This window comes from Chelon labrosus (assembly GCF_963514085.1).
Source record: "Chelon labrosus genome assembly, chromosome: 9".
In the NCBI taxonomy this organism is placed as follows: Eukaryota; Metazoa; Chordata; class Actinopteri; order Mugiliformes; family Mugilidae; genus Chelon; species Chelon labrosus.
This window is the reverse complement of record NC_140359.1, coordinates 24,332,386-24,350,082: the sequence shown is the minus strand read 5'-3', so window position 1 is coordinate 24,350,082 and position 17,697 is coordinate 24,332,386. Positions and strand designations below refer to the sequence as shown.

At 44.0% G+C, this 17,697-nt stretch overlaps 3 protein-coding genes and 1 long non-coding RNA gene across 4 annotated transcripts in view; 1 reads left to right on the top strand and 3 right to left on the bottom strand.

Moving 5' to 3' along the window:
• The window catches only part of LOC311493241 (protein unc-13 homolog B-like), a gene marked incomplete at its 5' end in the record, with an annotated part of 38,703 nt that extends 29,985 nt beyond the window's left edge, over positions 1–8,718 (bottom strand). The window contains one exon of the mRNA XM_084551801.1: positions 8,697–8,718. Coding sequence (XP_084407927.1) covers positions 8,697–8,718 — 22 coding nt within the window. The remainder of the gene's footprint in view (positions 1–8,696) is intronic.
• A 1,746-nt stretch (positions 8,719–10,464) lies between these two features.
• Positions 10,465–11,172, bottom strand: LOC311492751 (uncharacterized protein). Its single transcript, XM_084551139.1, has 3 exons — positions 11,152–11,172; positions 10,638–10,974; positions 10,465–10,557 (listed from the first exon to the last, which is right to left on the bottom strand). Exons 1-2 carry the CDS (start codon positions 11,158–11,160, stop codon positions 10,678–10,680), a joined length of 306 nt encoding a protein of 101 aa, XP_084407265.1. The 5' UTR covers positions 11,161–11,172; the 3' UTR covers positions 10,465–10,557; positions 10,638–10,677.
• LOC311492753 lies at positions 10,972–15,997 on the top strand. Its single transcript, XR_014699227.1, has 3 exons — positions 10,972–11,039; positions 15,713–15,847; positions 15,899–15,997. It is a non-coding gene; the product is annotated as an uncharacterized lncRNA (long non-coding RNA).
• On the bottom strand, positions 15,247–16,355 carry LOC311492750 (uncharacterized protein). Its single transcript, XM_084551138.1, has 4 exons — positions 16,254–16,355; positions 16,104–16,156; positions 15,413–15,997; positions 15,247–15,330 (listed from the first exon to the last, which is right to left on the bottom strand). Exons 1-3 carry the CDS (start codon positions 16,268–16,270, stop codon positions 15,453–15,455), a joined length of 615 nt encoding a protein of 204 aa, XP_084407264.1. The 5' UTR covers positions 16,271–16,355; the 3' UTR covers positions 15,247–15,330; positions 15,413–15,452.
• Positions 16,356–17,697: the final 1,342 nt, after the last annotated feature.

Here is a 17,697-nt window from a genome sequence, read left to right as displayed (position 1 = left end):
TGCTGAAGTTTAATTAGATTCATGAGGGTAGAAAGGCTGACAACATTTCAGTTGTGGCTCATGGCTGCGATCTGTATTTAGTCCCATGTCTTCATGTAGCCCCATGGTCTTGCCACTATTGAAAGTGAAGCAGGAAGTGGAAACAAAAACTATCCCGACTGGCAAAAAAGGCACAGCACTGACTACCAGACTGACGGGCGCATAAGTATAAATGAATCACACCGGCGTCGGCTACGTACGTAGGTTACACCATCTATGTCACACAGTACCTTAAACGAGCTGGTGTAGTGTTCACATACTAGATTATGTAGAACATGTGTAACTGGAAGATTCCACTAGAGCAGGGGTGTCAAACATACGGTCCGGCCCATCAGAGGGTCTAATTTGGCCCACGGCATGAGCCCTAACCCTAACCCCTGAACTAAAATGAGTTTGACACCTCTGCCGTTGCACGTTGGGGCAGCGGGCTGACAGTGGCGGACGCTAACAGACTCAACAAACTGATCCCCAAAGCCAGTGGTGATGTTGTAGGGGTTGAGCTGGACTCTTTGAACACAGTTTCAGAGAGGAGAATGCTGGCAAACGTGAAGACCATCCTGGACAACTCGTCCCACCCACTCCAGAACACACTGACCAGTCTGAGGAGTACCTTCAGTAACAGACTCACCCAAATAAACCACAGATTGCCGCAGTCCTGCCTGTGGACATCAAATTTTGGTTAAGAGTGTTAGGCACTCTTAACCATTTTACCTTTGCAAATTGTGTATACATTTATATATTGTTTTTTTATCCTATTTGTATTTGAATCTTTGACTATTTGAAGGATTAATAAAGTATTCTGATTCTGATTTTGATTAGAGGGTACACAAGAGAACTCAGATTGGATATCATATTATTCACTACATGTATTAATTTTGTGGAAAATACACAAAGCTGCTTAGCAAGCTTTGTCCCAGTTCCCTTTTTCCAACACTTTCCACCACGTATGGACATAACATTCTCTGATTTAGTTCTATTTTTTATATAGGTTTCCAGATCAAGTCCTTAAATGGTACTGAACTCTGGAATATTTGCCACTTCACGACCTATTGTACTAATTCCATCCCTGTTACTACTCATGCATTTGTGCGCTACTATTGCATAGCATGTTAAAAGGTATTTTTTTGCCTTGCAACTGTCGCCTTAGTCCTTGCTCTGGGGGTTTCAGACAGGGTTTTTGCAAAACATCTTGAGACAGTTTGCATTGTTATTGACGCTATATAAATAAAATTGAACTGAATTAAGCTTTGCAGCGACACTGACACATCATGCAGACGCAAGAGATTGCATACGGTCCTTGCCATACGTGCATTGCATCTTCCATTTGAGAAGTGATCCTTTCTGTGCCTATATGAAAGCATGTGCAGAACATGCAAGTCAGCAAGCACTTACTCAAGTCAGGTAAAACGGAAAATTTTATTTTCTATATCAACAGAATAAAATCTTAAGCATATTTTGTTCACTGTCACAGAAATATAAAATCTCTGAATTAGTGTGCATCAAACAATGAATGCAAGCGTTTGTAGACCGATCCAAACTCAACACTAACACATATTAGACCAGTACAGACTGTAATTTCAGCCCGACTTTGAAGAAATGACGACATCTGACAATATTACAAAGGCGAAATGATTATATGTAATTTCCGCCGTACACCGACGACATTCTTCTCTTCGTTAGACTCGAGCTCCGACTGCGACCACTTACCGGCCGCTCTGGTGGCTCTGGCTCGATCTCTTTGAAGTGACATGTGAAAGTGCAGCTTTGAAGCTCACGGGTGGAAATAACCTCTCAGTGGTGAATTAAAGACATTTTGGAGCCTCTGAAGCCTCGTGTCCGCGCGGAGGGACGACACAGCCGCTTTGTTGAGCGGGAGTCTACTTCTCTGCTGAAACCAGGCCACATGCGGCGAGAGCCCGGGACGGAGTCTACGACTTTTACACTCCCTGTGTCTTAACAATTCGATGATTAAAACACGTTTTACCCCCCAGTAAAGGGCTGGATTAATGATCAAACCTCAATTAAACAAGTTAAAGTTTAAAAAAGGAGCAAGACAAAGGTAGGCATGTTTCCTTTTTCCTCTTTCCCCATTACTTATTTAACTGAAGCTCTGCAAGAAAAACTAACAATTAAAATGTGCACAGGTTGACATTTAGCATCTTTATGTGGCTGCAGATGCCCAAACTCTCAAAACACACAGAGCCCAGACAAAATTAGGAATCCGGCTTCAAATTCAGGGCCTTGTTTTTTAGCCTATGTACAAACAACCTGGGTTGCTTTTATACTGAAGAAATGTATTTTCTTACGGTATTGATGAACAGCTAGTAACAGCGTCACTCTTTTTTTTCTACTACTAATGCCTAATAAAAATGTGAACAGGAGCGGCAGACCTGACACGCTCAGCAGGCACACAGCCGTAGACGAGGGCAGCGTCATTACAAGAGGCCAGACTGGGTCTATTTTTAGCACCGGCCCTTCAACTCAATGCGGGTTTGAAAGTGTGCAGGTTGGGAACCCGGTCATCATGTCATTAACACCCTCTCACGGCCGCCAAAATAAAAGCCCCGGCAGACCAGCACAATTAATACAACTAGTGTGGGGGCTGGTCAATTTACTGTGACTCAGGCGTGTTTTTAACATTTTACACATGTCTCTGTGCCGCTGATCTGGAAAGAGTACGATTTAATTTAGTGCACAAAAACATAAGATACAAGCTACGATCAGCCACAACATTAAAACCACTGACGGGAGAAGTGAATAACGCTGAATATCTTGTGACAATTCCCTGTTCTGCTGGGAAACTTTTGGACCTGGCCTTCATTCATGTGGATGTTACTTAGACATGTAGCACCCACCTAGACCAGACCAGGCACCCCCACTCCATAGCAATGACACTCCTTGATAGCAGCAGCCATCCCCAGCAGGATGCAGCCTGACACAGACACACACACAAAAAACATGAAAAACAGCACAAGGTGTTGACCTGGCCTCCAAATTCACTAGATCCCAAACTGATCAAGTATCTGTGGGATGATCCACAGAGGCCCCTCCCCTCAAAAGCCCCCCCACTAACAACATCCTGTTGCCAGACACCACAGGACACCCTCAGAAGGCCCATGTCAATTCTCTGATGAGTCACAACTGTTTCGGAGGCACAAGGGAGACCACACCATATCAGGACGGTGGTCATAATGTTATGTCTGATCGGTGTACAGTTATGACCTTCATGCCATTACCCTGACATATGCTGCAGCACAAACCCATTTGCTAAAAGAGGCTAAAACATGCGTTGAACTACTAAAACACTTATCAGTGGAGGACAATCAAGCATGGCCTCTTTCAATCGCTAAAATTAGCTTCTCACAGATCTATCAGCAACGATGTGGAGTTATACAGTAACATGCTGGAACAACAAGAATTAAAGAATCTAGGTTAAGTTGCACAGTACGTCTCAGTGTCAGTGCCTCGAATATCATGTATACCTCACATCAACCAGCATAACAATCACAAATCAACAGAGACTTCAACCCCCCGCTGACTCCCTGCCTCATCACGATAATGAGCCAATTAGAGAAAGATGCCATGAAAAAATCCAGGAGTGATCTACTACTCAGGGGTCCAGCAATATGTCTTCATAGATGATAACGTAATGACATAATAACACGTGGGGGTCCCCGTTCCTTAAGTCTCTGAAACAATAAATCCATACATTACATTTGGGACAACCAAAATTACTAAATTGTCCGACACAAACATAGGTGTGACAGGCAGTGATTACACGCTAAGCACCACTGAGCTACTACTGATTTAAAACACTAGTGGACGGAGTGTTGCTCTCCTAAAGCTTACATAACAACCAGACACTCACATCCTTTTATCATGTTCCCCAATGAATGGTACTCTGATTACACAGTATTGGCCAGAGACTCCAGTCCTTCAGTCAAGGTGTGAATGTGGCTGAAATGTTTTAGGTATCTATTAGGATCTGTGGTTAACAACAACTAGAACTGAAGCAAAAACCTTGTTTGTTAAGCAAAAAATGCCAAAAGTAATCCCTGAATGCTGTGGGTTTTTCATTCATTCATTCATCTTCTGTGACCGCTTGTCCTGTGAAGGGTCGCGGAGAGGCTGGAGCCTATCCCAGCTGTCATTGTGCCAAAGGTGGGGTACAATCTCCAGTCTATCACAGGGCTAACACAGAGAGACAGACAACCATTCACACTCACACCTACGGCCAATTTAGAAACACCAATGAACCTAACGAGCATGTCTTTGGACGGTGGGAGGAAGCTGGAGAACCTGGAGAGAACCCACGCAGACACAGGGAGAACATTCAAACTCCACACAGAAAGGCTCCAGTCGGCCCATGGATTCACACCCGGAACCTTCGTGGTGTGAGGCATCAGTACTAACCACCACGCCACTGTGCCACCCTATCTAATAAAAGTACACAACATCATAGATATACACAAAATGGCGTTTGTATTTGAGCTGCGGTTAGAGAAGCAGCTTGGGACCAAAGGGTCACAAGTTCCGGCCCATGTCCATGGCTGAGGTGCCTTGAGCGAGCACCTAACCCCCAAACTGCTGCACAAGTGGCAGCCCACAGCATCCACAGAGTGTGGATGAATGGGCCATATGCAGAGTAAGAATATCCCCATGGTGGATTGATAAGGATTATTATTATTTTATGCCTGTTTACAGATTGGTTACCAGGCTTCAGTGATTATTACCAGCTATATATTGACATCAATATCAGCCTCAAATGTGACAGTTTATTACGGCACACAGAAGAAATATCCAGTAAGTGTAGCCATGTATTCATATTGTCCTCTGTAAACACCATTATTTCAATCAGTTAACCAGGACTGTACTTCCTTGAGCGCTATTGAAGAAAAATTCCAAGTTGAGACGTGGCCACCAGCGAAGATTAAATGTAAATAGAAGCTGTGAAGGCAGTGAGTAGACACCAGGAAGTATGTTAATCACGAAAAGAGGAGGGAATGAGGAGAAGGAAGTAAAATCCACCGTCCCACGTGAGTCAGAGCCCGACACACACACACACACACACAAGCATAAACGCACACAGGACGGCAAAAGCAGCAGATGGCCTGGGGATTATTTCCCCTCTATCCCCACCCCCCCTCTTCCCGGACGGAGCGCTGAAGCTTTACTTGCTGTCATTCCAGAGCAGTGTGTTAGCCGACCTGGCCTGTCCTCACCTACTGTCCTTACCTGTAGCATCTGGCGGCCTACGGTATAGTTATTACCTTTATGAAACCGGGCTCTCAACTTAAATGAAAACTTAAAAAGTACACAAGCTCCCTCTTTTCTTGCTCACCTGCACAAATAGCAAGGAGATAGAGTCTCTTGCTGCTAAGCTGACATAACCAACAGTCTATCGGCGTGCAGTTATTCTTTCAACGCTCAAGTGATACAATGCCATTACTGTATGCATTCATTCTACGGCTAATTGCCGTCCAGAAATAGCCGAGTGTGGGTACTGACTGAGCTGTCAAAGACTGTTTCCTCCCATCCTCTGCTTTTGAGTCTGGAGCCACTCGCTTTCCGCGGAAGACCGCCTGCCACCATGCAGGTTTTGACAAAACGAAAAGGAATGAGGAAAACTCTGAAAAGTATTACGGCTATTGAGAAACAGGAATGTTGCTCTGCTGGTTTGTCGTTTTCCTCGATGAGATGAAAAGTAAAAGTTTTAATCGGGGAGAGCACATCTAAAAGGAAATAGAAAAACGACGATAGTTTAGTTTTGCTCAAATCAAGTAAATGGTATGCAAAGAGCACACATCTGCCACATGTTAGTCAGAGACTGTTTCTCTTCAAGATCCTCGACCGGCCACAGAAATTGGATCCCACATTGTGTTTTCACCCTTTTAATGCTGTTGCCATGACTGTATGTCCAAGCCCAGTTCTATCTTTTAGAGGAGAAATCAAATCATTAAAGAATAAGTCCTTAAATCTGCTCAGAAAGCGAACGGATGTGGAGAGGCAGTCGTCATAAGATCAGGTGAGACTCAGGCTTCGAGATGTACGTTTGTGTATTCACCATTCAGCGTCCTCTTGGAAACTTCTGACAGCTAATAGGCAGTTTAGGCTTCTTGCGTTAATTTGATGCTGTAGACCCTTTGCTGACCCTAACACCTCAGCTGACATGTATCTCCACAGAAATGTGACTATGCCTCGTGCCGACGCAGACCGCAAGAGCTGTGATTGGTGCACTTGGTGGCAGCGTGTTTCTGCTGTAACATTTCCGGCTGCTTCTCCATCTCCGTAATTTTCAAATTGATTGTTTTGGATCAATAAAGATGGAACACATCGAGGAAAGGTTGACCGAGGAGGTTCAGAGATTCAAACATTATTATGACACGTCTTCTTTCAGTCGCCATTGAAAGTGAAACAGGAAGTAGAAACAAAAAATTAACCCGACTGCCAAAAAAGACACAGCGCCGATTACGCTACGTGCGTCAGTTACGGCGTCTATGTCCCGCAGTTCTACAAATGAGCCTTAAGGGTGCATTTTAGGTGTGATGACAGACAGAAGCAATGTTTGAAAACAACAACAGTGCGTGCATTTTGACTGGCTTACCATTTACCTTACAAAGATCGACATGCTAACTACGTAGCTAGCTACACAGACTAGCTTTTATAGCTCCTGTGTTTCCTCCTTGACACTCTCCTCCTAAGCTAACCTTTGAGATTCAACATTCGAGAAATGTGCACTTTTATCAAATGTTTAAGGAATAAAATGTCTGAATTCTGCATATTTAAACCTGTAATTACCTGAGGAAACATATCACCTTTTCATATTGTGAACTTATACTTAAATCCAGGCCAGTTGGGGCCTTTCTGTGTGGAGTTTGCGTGTTCACCGGTGTGAGTGTGAATGTTGTCTGTCTCTCTGTGTTAGCTCTGTGATAGACTGGAGGCAGGTCCAGGGTGTACCCCACCTCAAGCGGTTACAGAAAATGAATGAATGAATGAACTTATACTCATATATATATATATTTCTTATTAACACATCAGACAGTTATGGAGCATTACTATTAATTCTGAGTTGTGTTTCTGTCTTCATGTTCACCTGTTTCAGTAAAGCCTTTAGTTTTAAGTGAACATGAGCCGCAGTCTCTCTCCCCGTCTCTTTGCAAGCCACAAAAAAAAAAGATCTTTTTTATAATTCCACTTGTCTGAGCCCACTGTGACCCAGCTGCGCTTCACTCCCTCCATCTCTAACCTCACCCCCATCTCATCATTCTGTAATAGAGGAGTTTGGCCGCGGCGCCCGCCCAGCCTCAGGCAGCACTCGCACCCAAAAAAGATGAGAAATGGTCAGAAACGATCAGTGAGAAACAATACGCCAGGGGGGCTGAGAGCTAGCGATAGCCAGACAATAGCTTGATAGTCCAAAAATCAATCAGCGTGTCTGTGAGAGAAGAGCAATTTGTAATCTGAAGAGGAGCAAAAATTTGAAATAAACCGGTGGCAGTGTAGGATGCATCCTATTTTTAACCGATGATTAACTTTTTGCAGGGTTTCAACCTCAACGTGTTTCTTTTTCTTTCAGTTACACACCTGTGCAGCACAACAACAATCTCCTGCAGGATTAACACAGGGTTAAAATGAAATTAAATATTGTGGACGAGAGAACTGGTCAGCTCAACCATGAATAGTACGAGCAGAAACAAAACAACAGTACAGTACTAAAATTAAAGCACAAAAATGACAGAATTTACAGAATATTTACAAAGGGGACAAGTGGAAGTGGAAGTGGAAGTCGTTGCACATTGCAGTTCACCGGCAGACGAGGTGTATGTTCGAATGAAGAAAAGACACCATGCCAGTTTACAAGCAAAACCTACATGTAATCCTATTTCACAAGCTGAAATGTCAGGTTGCAAGTGAGGAAGGAGTTGCACATTTTATATGCAGAGCTTTAATGCTTCCTGTTGGCCTTTAGTTTACAGTACAGGGGTCACTGCTGCCCGGTAAATATAAAGTCCCCGAAGGACCAAATGTCACCCATAAACTAAAACTTGTTATTGCAGCACAGAGATGAAGCCATGAAGTATAGCCTGAATGAGTTTGTCAATTATAAGGCTTGTGTTACGAATACAGCTTCAACCCGTCGAACACTGACAGCTTCAGTCGTGTCATTAATTCTGGTTTGACTTGTTTGCTCATACTTGTTTAAATCATTTATGTCGAGAAATGCTCAAGTCTCACCCTGCAACTACAGAAAATACACTTTACTGTACAAACAGTGTCCACCATCTAAACTAATTATGTGGTTGGTATGATCATCTTCACTTCTGATCGACCATTTATTTCAGAAGGTGACCCAGTGTTTCCATCGTGACCCCATGTAACACAATCAGAGGTGTGTTGATGGTAACTTGTCACTTCTGTGGGTCTATTCTATAAAAGCTATTAAGTTAAATGAAGCAGATAAGACAACATCAATACCAGTGTTTCATTATACTGAGTTTTTTTGCACCTATGTCAATGTTGAAGTTTTACATTCATGTTTCTAAGATGCAAAATTTGATTGGCAATTTTTTTTAATCATAACCTTCACACCATGTCACACTTTTCTGTTTATAAATTGCCATTTAAATAGGATAACCCGTGAGTGGGGACCCTACCTCTGACGCACAACAGGGACATCGCAGCGGGATTTTGTGCAACAGTTCCTCCGAAGCCGAACAAGCGCTCAAGAGCTCAGTGAGTTTGTAGCCCGGTTGCCTGTTGCGCGGCAGTCATTTAGACTACTCCTAAATGTCCCCTAGATCCAGTTTCATCACGCCGAGCAGTTAAAAACATAATAAAAAAAATAAAAAATGTACAGTTGTGACCCGGGTGGACAACAGACGGCGTCCTGAGCCTTTGAGGGATGACTGTCACTGACAGACACCGAATGACTACCGGCTGAAATCCGGCTGAGCTGGGCGGCTCTTGTGCTGCATTCAGGGACCGGTATATAGGTAGGGATTTGGAAAGTTGAAGCAATTGTGTTTTGTTTTGTTTTTACTTCATGGTGTGGTGAAAAACACTTTTCATCACATTTGTAATGTTGAATTTAGCTCACACACAACCCCTCTTAGCTTCCATTATTAAATTGGATTTTGATTGGATTCCAATAAAATAAATAAATAAACAACAACCAGGGAATTCACTGAGTCCCACAGTGATACAACCAAATTATTTGAGTTGTGGCCCACTCCTAATATTGTGTAGGTCTCTCTTGTGCCTCCGAAACAGTTGTGACTTAAAGAATGGACATGGGCCTTCTGAGGGTGTCCTGTGGTGTCTGGCAACAGAATAGGCGTGTTCGACTTCATGCAGATCTGACTTGACGTGATGCATGCTGGATTGTTCATGCTCATAGACCTCGATAATGATTGGTTAAAATTAACTTATTCAACCCAGCATGCATCATGTCAAGTCAGATCTGCATGAAGTTGAACACGCCTAATGTTGCTAGTGGGGGCCTTTGAGGGGAGGGGCCTCTCTGGATTATCCCACAGATACTTGAATAGTTTGGGATCTGGTGAATTTTGGAGGCCAGGTCAACATCTTATACTGTTCATGTTTTTTTTTTTTTCCAGTTGTTCCTGAAGTGTTTGTGTGCCTGTGTCAGGCTGCATCCTGCAGGGGATGGTTGCTGCCATCAATGAGTGTCATTGCTATGTGGGGTGGGGGTGCCTGGTCTGGTCTAGGTGGGTGCTACATGTCTAAGTAACATCCACACCAATGAATGCCAGGTCCAAAAGTTTCCCAGCAGAACACTGAATTGTCACAAGATGATCAATGTTTTTACTTTTGTCAGTGGTCATAATGTTATGCCTGGTCAGTGAACCTAGATTAGCAATCAGATCAACCCAGGTGTAAGCCATCACTCAAACAAATGAGAAACAGGACTTGAGGCCTGGAAGCCATCACACACACTGGACAAAATCCAGAAGACTGCACTGATTATATCAACCACATTTCATCCATATCTGCAAACAAATCGCAGTAAATCCATTGGTATAGTTTGTATTTCTATATAGAAACACCTTTTAATAAAATGCTCCCCCAACTCACATTCTCAACTTTGCCGTTTGAGATGCTCGGCTCCAGGGTAATCTTGAGCTCCATCTAATGGCAGGAAATGGGCACTTCACATCAACTATTAAATGCACCCTATAGTCCAAACAAAGGACATTAGAAGACTGGTGTTCATGGTGAAACCCAATACACCACAGAAAATTGACTCAGTTCTGACCATTTGTGGGCTTTGCCACATATTGGAAAGCATCTCGGGCAGTCTCCTTTACACTCACTGGAACATTGTAGAGCAGCATTTAGTATTTAGCCAGTGACATTTCACTGGTGGCACTTTAAAAGCTGAAGGGAATAATGCCTCACTCATTTACACATTTCATGCATTGCATCTTTATTTTTTCCAAAAGTCAGTTCAAAAGTGCCCAAGTTGAAGACATTGCTCTTCTGGAGGTGCTGGGTCTGAAATGACAGACATACAATTAGTGGTGCTAGGCCATCTTACAGGTTGTATGTGAAGGTCAATTAAAATAGATACTAACCCTTCCATCACAGAGCATCCCATACGTTCTTGTTACAGCTCTAGCCCCATCTGCTGGCTTGTGGCACCTGGGACTTGTGCTTGGAGTAAGCTTTCTTAGATGGGTAGTAAGGTCCCTGAGGCTGAGGCTTGGGGACGTAGTAAGGTCCCTGAGGCCGATGCTTGGGAACGTAGTAAGGTCCCTGAGGCTGGGGCCGAGGCTTGGGAACGTAGTAAGGTCCCTGAGGCTGGGGCTGAGGCTGAGGCTTGGGAACGTAGTAAGGTCCCTGAGGCTGGGGCTGAGGCTGAGGCTTGGGAACGTAGTAAGGTCCCTGAGGCTGGGGCTGAGGCTGAGGCTGAGGCACGGGAACGTAGTAAGGTCCCTGAGGCTGGGGCTGAGGCTGAGGCTTGGGAACGTAGTAAGGTCCCTGAGGCTGGGGCTGAGGCTTGGGAACATGGTAAGGTCCCTGAGGCTGGTACCAAGAGCGCGGCAACAGAGCCTGAGGCTGGGGCTGGTAAGAAGCTGAAAACAAATGCAACTTCATATTAGCCTTGCCACTAAAACAAAAGTAAACTATCTTTTACATAAAAATGTTGCCTTTAGATAAGATACACTGTAGTCTTACATTTTGTACTTGCACGAAGCTCTCCAGCAAGGAGCAGCACAATACTAGAAAAAAGAATAAGTCACATTTAAATGACAATCTCGGCCAATTTAAACAAGCAAAATCATTCCATCCTGCACAGAAATAATCATTTGAAAATTACCATAGAAGAAAGTTCATGTCTTCCACCAAAAACGTAACCAAAGCTGAGCTGAAAGGCCTCCGTCTGTTGTTTGCTGACCCAACACAGCAGCTTTCCTCAACGGTGCAGTGACAAGAGTATTCCAGGGCATCTCATTTATCTTGTTGTAACAGCCAATCAAAGCTCCAGCTTCCTAACTGATTGACTGACGACAGGTGAAATCAATGGAGCTAGATTAGTCATGACAGACAGGTGTGAAGACTTCACTGGATGCAACAGCATGCTTCATTGGAGGACACGTGCTATCAGGTGACGCTAAGAAGACCACGAAATCTAAAATTACAGGGATGTATAGACATTCTAGGTGTGTAAGCATCATTTTGTAGTCCTCTTCAGCCTTTGCCAGTCAGTTCTGGCCATAATAAACAGCAGTCTGTCCTCTGGTGTTGTTCCTGCTAATTTTAAACATGCAGTGGTGCAACCCCTGCTTAAGAAACCTGGCCTCGATAGCATTGTGCTGGCCAATTTCAGACCCATCTCCAAGCTGCCTTTTATCTCAAAAATCTTAGAGAAAGTTGTTCATGCTCAGTTAAAATCTTTTCTGGATGAGCATGGTGTCTTGGAGGTCTTCAAGTCTGGTTTTAAAACATTGCATAGCACAGAGTCAGCTTTATTAAGAGTTTTTAATGACATCCTCCTGGCAAACGATTCTGGAGACTTTGCTATTCTTGTCCTGCTGGACCTGACAGCGGCCTTTGACACCGTGGACCACAACACCTAGTGGGCATTTGTGATAATGCTCTGGATTGACTCAGGTCTTATCTGGCAGACAGGACTGTGTGTGTCAGCCTTGGTGGTTCTGAGTCCTGCTCGGCTCCGCTGTCATATGGGGTTCCACAGGGTTCAATTTTAGGGCCCCTGCTTTTTTCACTGTATCTACTGCCTCTGGGGTCCATCCTAAGAAAGCATGGCATCTCCTTTCATTGTTATGCTGATGATAGTCAGATATATATGCCACTAAAGAAGAAGGATGCTTTCTCGCTCAAACCACTCCTGTTGTGTCTTGAAGACATTAAAACCTGGATGACCTCAAACTTTTTACATTTCAATGAAAATAAAACAGAAGTGATGGTGTTTGGTCCCAGTGGGATCTGTGAACCTTACCCTGTTGATTTGGGCCCCTTGTCACCCTTTGTGAAGCCAGTAGTCTCAAATTTGGGCTTCAAGATGGACAGTGATTTTAAATTGGATCGGCAAATTGGTGCAGTAGTTAAGTCCAGCTTTTTTCACCTTAGGCGGTCGGCAAAAGTTAAGCCCTTCCTCACACATCAGCACTTTGAGACATCCATGCCTTCATCACATCCCAGCTGGATTACTGTACCGCGCTTTATTTAGGGGTCAGCCAGTCGTCCCTCACACGTCTCCAGTTGGTCCAGAATGCTGCTGCTCGCCTCTTAACTGGAGGACGTAAGAGGGAGCACATAACTCCCACTCTGGCCTCCCTCCACTGGCTGCCTGTGCACTTTAGAGTTCATTTTAAGATTCTTTTATTTGCTTTTAAATCTTTAAATGGTCTCGCTCCTTCTTACTTCTCTGAGCTTCTCCATCCTTACACTTCTGCTCGGTGTCTCAGGTCAGCTGATCAGCTGCTCCTAGAGGTACCAAGGTCTAAACGGAAGCTCAGAGGGGACAGAGCTTTCTCTGTTGCTGCTCCCAAATTGTGGAACGACCTACCACTCCACATCAGACAAGCCCCCTCACTGTCCATTTTTAAAACTCGTCTTAAAACCCATTTTTATTCCTTGGCCTTTAACCCAGCATGAGACTCTGTTTTTTTTCTGCTTTTGTTTAGTGGTTTTATTGTTTTTAGTGTTTTTAGTGTTTTATTGTTTTTAATAGTTTGTCTCACCTATGTACAGCACTTTGTTTCAGCTGTGGTTGTTTTTAAAGTGCTTTATAAATAAAGTTGAGTTGAGCTGAGTTTGCCATTCTTTCCCAGAGTTAGTCTTTTAGCAGTCTGTCATGGACGTGTACATGTGACATTAACACGCACACTCTGTGCAACCACTGCATTCACTGTGGGAAGTTAAACGTGGGTCTCCATTTTGCATCTAGAACACCTTGCAGCACTAACCTTGGATGATTACAGTGAGTCATGTGTTGATGGATCATACCAGAGTACAGGTTTTGAACATGCAATTTTACAAATGCAGTAGCATCGAGTAGCCAGTAGATGGAGCCCAGCATATGCAGGTGAAATGAGTGGTGCTGTTTGAGGAGTCAGAGCTTAAACAGATTCAGTTACTTTAAGTTGTGTGATGCTGTATAAAGACCATGATTCAGTTCCATTTTGGAGGCTTAAATCATTTTTGCTTGTATAATTGTCAGTGAAAACTTTTTTTTATAATTATATAGTGATAATATATTTCTCAAGGCCATGTGATAAATGGCAGTCAGGTCATTTTGCAGTCAGATTTGCCTCACTGGGAACAGTTGGTGTAGCAAACAACACCCTCTGACCTTAGGGGGACAAAGGAAAAAATCTTTAAGCGCTAAAAACATTGTAGAAACTAAGAATGGATCCCTCTTCCAGGAAGGATGAAAGTGCAACACAAGATTTAGTAAAGGCGTTTAGACTAAAAGCTCAAGAAGAGTGCATAGCACATCGCAGCGGGATTTTGTGCAACAGTTCCTCCAAAGCCGAACAAGCGCTCAGTGAGTTTGTAGCCCAGTTGCCTGTTGCGCGGCAGTCATTTAGACTACTCCTAAATGTCCCCAAGATCCAGCTTCATCACGCCGAGCAGTTAAAAACATAAAAAAATATAAAATGTACAGAGCCCAATCCTCTTCGTAACCAAAATACACCGATCAGGCGTAACATGACCACCTTCCTAATATTGTGTAGGTCTCCCTTGTGCCTCAAAGAATGGACATGGGCCTTCTGAGGGTGTCCTGTGGTGTCTGGCAACACAATGTTGCTAGTGGGGGCCTCTCTGATCACCCCACAGATACTTGATCAGTTTGGGATCTAGTGAATTTTGGAGGCCAGGTCAACACCTTATACTGTTCTTTTTTTTTTTCAGTTGTTCCTGAAGTGTTTTTGTTTGTGTGCCCGTGTCAGGCTGCATCCTGCTGGGGATGGCTGCTGCCATCAAGGAGTGTCATTGCTATGGGGTGGGGGTGCCTGGTCTGGTCTAGGTGGGTGCTATATGTCTAAGTAACATCCACACAAATGAATGCCAGGTCCAAAAGTTTCCCAGCAGAACACTGAATTGCCACAAGATGGTCAATGTTATTTACTTCTGTCAGTGGTCATAATGTTATGCCTGGTCAGTGAACCTAGATTAGCAATCGGATCAACCCAGGTGCAAGCCATCACTCCCCAAACAAGTAAGTAGGACTTGAGGCCATCTCACACTGGACAAAATCCAGAAGATTGCACTGGTTATACCATCAACCATATCTGCAAACAAATCACAGTAAATCCATTGGTATAGTTTGCACTTCTATATAGAAACACCTTTTAATAAAACACTCCCCCTAACTCACATTCTCAACTTTGCTTTTTGAGATGCTCAGCTCCAGGGTAATCTTGAGCTCCATCTAATGGCAGGAAATGGGCACTTCACATCAACTATTAAATGCACCCTATAGTCCAAACAAAGGACATTAGAAGATTGGTGTTCATGGTGAAACCCAATACACCACAGAAAATTGACTCAGTTCTGACCATTTGTGGGCTTTGCCACATATTGGAAAGCATCTCGGGCAGTCTCCTTTACACTCACTGGAACATTGTAGAGCAGCATTTAGTATTTAGCCAGTGACATTTCACTGGTGGCAGTTTAAAAGCTGAAGGGAATAATGCCTCACTCACTTACACATTTCATGCATTGCATCTTTATTTTTCCAAAAGTCAGTTCAAAAGTGCCCAAGTTGAAGACATTGCTCTTCTGGAGGTGCTGGGTCTGAAATGACAGAGACATACAATTAGTGGTGCTAGGCCATCTTACAGGTTGTATGTGAAGGTCAATTAAAATAGATACTAACCCTTCCATCACAGAGCATCCCATACGTTCTTGTTACAGCTCTAGCCCCATCTGCTGGCTTGTGGCACCTGGGACTTGTGCTTGGAGTAAGCTTTCTTAGATGGGTAGTAAGGTCCCTGAGGCCGATGCTTGGGAACGTAGTAAGGTCCCTGAGGCTGGGGCTGAGGTTTGGGAACGTAGTAAGGTCCCTGAGGCTGGGGCTGAGGCTTGGGAACGTAGTAAGGTCCCTGAGGCTGGGGCTGAGGCTTGGGAACGTAGTAAGGTCCCTGAGGCTGGGGCTGAGGCTTGGGAACGTAGTAAGGTCCCTGAGGCTGGGGCTGAGGCTGAGGCTTGGGAACATAGTAAGGTCCCTGAGGCTGGGGCTGAGGCTGAGGCTTGGGAACATAGTAAGGTCCCTGAGGCTGGGGCTGAGGCTGAGGCTTGGGAACATAGTAAGGTCCCTGAGGCTGGGGCTGGGGCTGGGGCTGGGGCTTGGGAACGTAGTAAGGTCCCTGAGGCTGGGGCTGAGGCTTGGGAACATGGTAAGGTCCCTGAGGCTGGTACCAAGAGCGCGGCAACAGAGCCTGAGGCTTGGGCTGGTAAGAAGCTGAAAACAAATGCAACTTCATATTAGCCTTGCCACTAAAACAAAAGTAAACCATCTTTTACATAAAAATGTTGCTTTTAGATAAGATACTACACTGTAATCTTACATTTTGTACTTGCATGAAGCTCTCCAGCAAGGAGCAGCCATGGCAGCACAATACTAGAAAAAAAAGAAGTCATGTTTAAATGACAATCTCAGCCAATTTAAACAAGCAAAATCATACCATCCTGCACAGAAATAATCATTTGAAAATTACCATAGAAGAAAGTTCATGTCTTCCACCAGAAACGTAACCAAAGCTGAGCTGAAAGGCCTCCGTCTGTTGTTTGCTGACCCAACACAGCAGCTTTCCTCAACGGTGCAGTGACAAGAGTATTCCAGGGCATCTCATTTATCTTGTTGTAACAGCCAATCAAAGCTCCAGCTTCCTATCTGATTGACTGACTGACGACAGGTGAAATCAATGGAGCTCGATTAGTCATGACAGACAGATGTCAAGACTTCTTTTTTTACATGGCTTGGTGCAACACAGTTTTTTGTTAGAGCTCTAGCCCCATTTGCTGGGTTGTGGAATGTAATTTCAAGATTTAAGAAAAAGCTACCTTCTTCATTCTTGTTTTAAAACATAAAAATGACACATGTAGGTTCCCCCTGTCTTTTGCAAGCTGTACGTTATAAATGTAATTTTAACAGCAAGTGGTTAGTGCAGGACAACCATACCTCCTGAGGAAACTCAGCTCCTTTGGAGTCAGCAAAGACATTCTACAGACTTTTTATTACAGTTTTATTGAGAGCATCATCACCTTCTCAATAACCTGCTGGTTCCACTCCATCAGCCTCCACAACAGAAACCGACTGCAGAGCACTGTTTCGGTCTGCTCTAAGATCATTGGCCTGCCTGTAAGAACTCTTATTCACATTCATGACCAACAGACACTCAACTTGGCAGTAAAAATCACCAAAGACCCCTCACACGTCCTCCACTCAGCATTCCAGTGGCTCCCCTCTGGACGACGGCTCCGCTGCCCCGCCTGCAGAACTCAGAGGAGAAAAGCCACCTTCGTCCCCAAAGCCATCCTCCTCCTCAACTCCTCCCCACACACACACACACTCTCTCTCTCTCTGACTCTTCTCCAGCTCACACACAGCCATAGTACAGTCAACCTCCCCCTGCCCCACACCCCCATACTCACATACCAGAGATTCTTGGTTGTTTTTATTTATTACCCATTTTATTTATTACCCATTCTACCTCGGCTATAACTTGTAAATACATATTCCCTGTAACTACTGTTTACTGTTGCACTTTAGTCACTTTACTTATACAGTCTGTTTACATTCTCCATGGATATTTTGGATAGTCATAGCATTTATGGCATGGTAACTTGTACATACTTTGTATTTTGTATCTTGTTCTGTTTCTGTTTTTTGCACCTTAAAATGTCTGTACCTGCACGTTAAGCTGCTCACTTGTGCCTTAAATTGCCCCCCGGGGACAAATAAAGTTTTCTGAATCTGAATACAACACCCTCTGACCTTAGGGGGACAAAGGAAAAAATCTTTAAGCGCTAAAAACATTGTAGAAACTAAGAATGGATCCCTCTTCCAGGAATGGATGAACGTGCAACACAAGATTTAGTAAAGGCGTTTAGACTAAAAGCTCAAGAAGAGTGCATAGCACATCGCAGCGGGATTTTGTG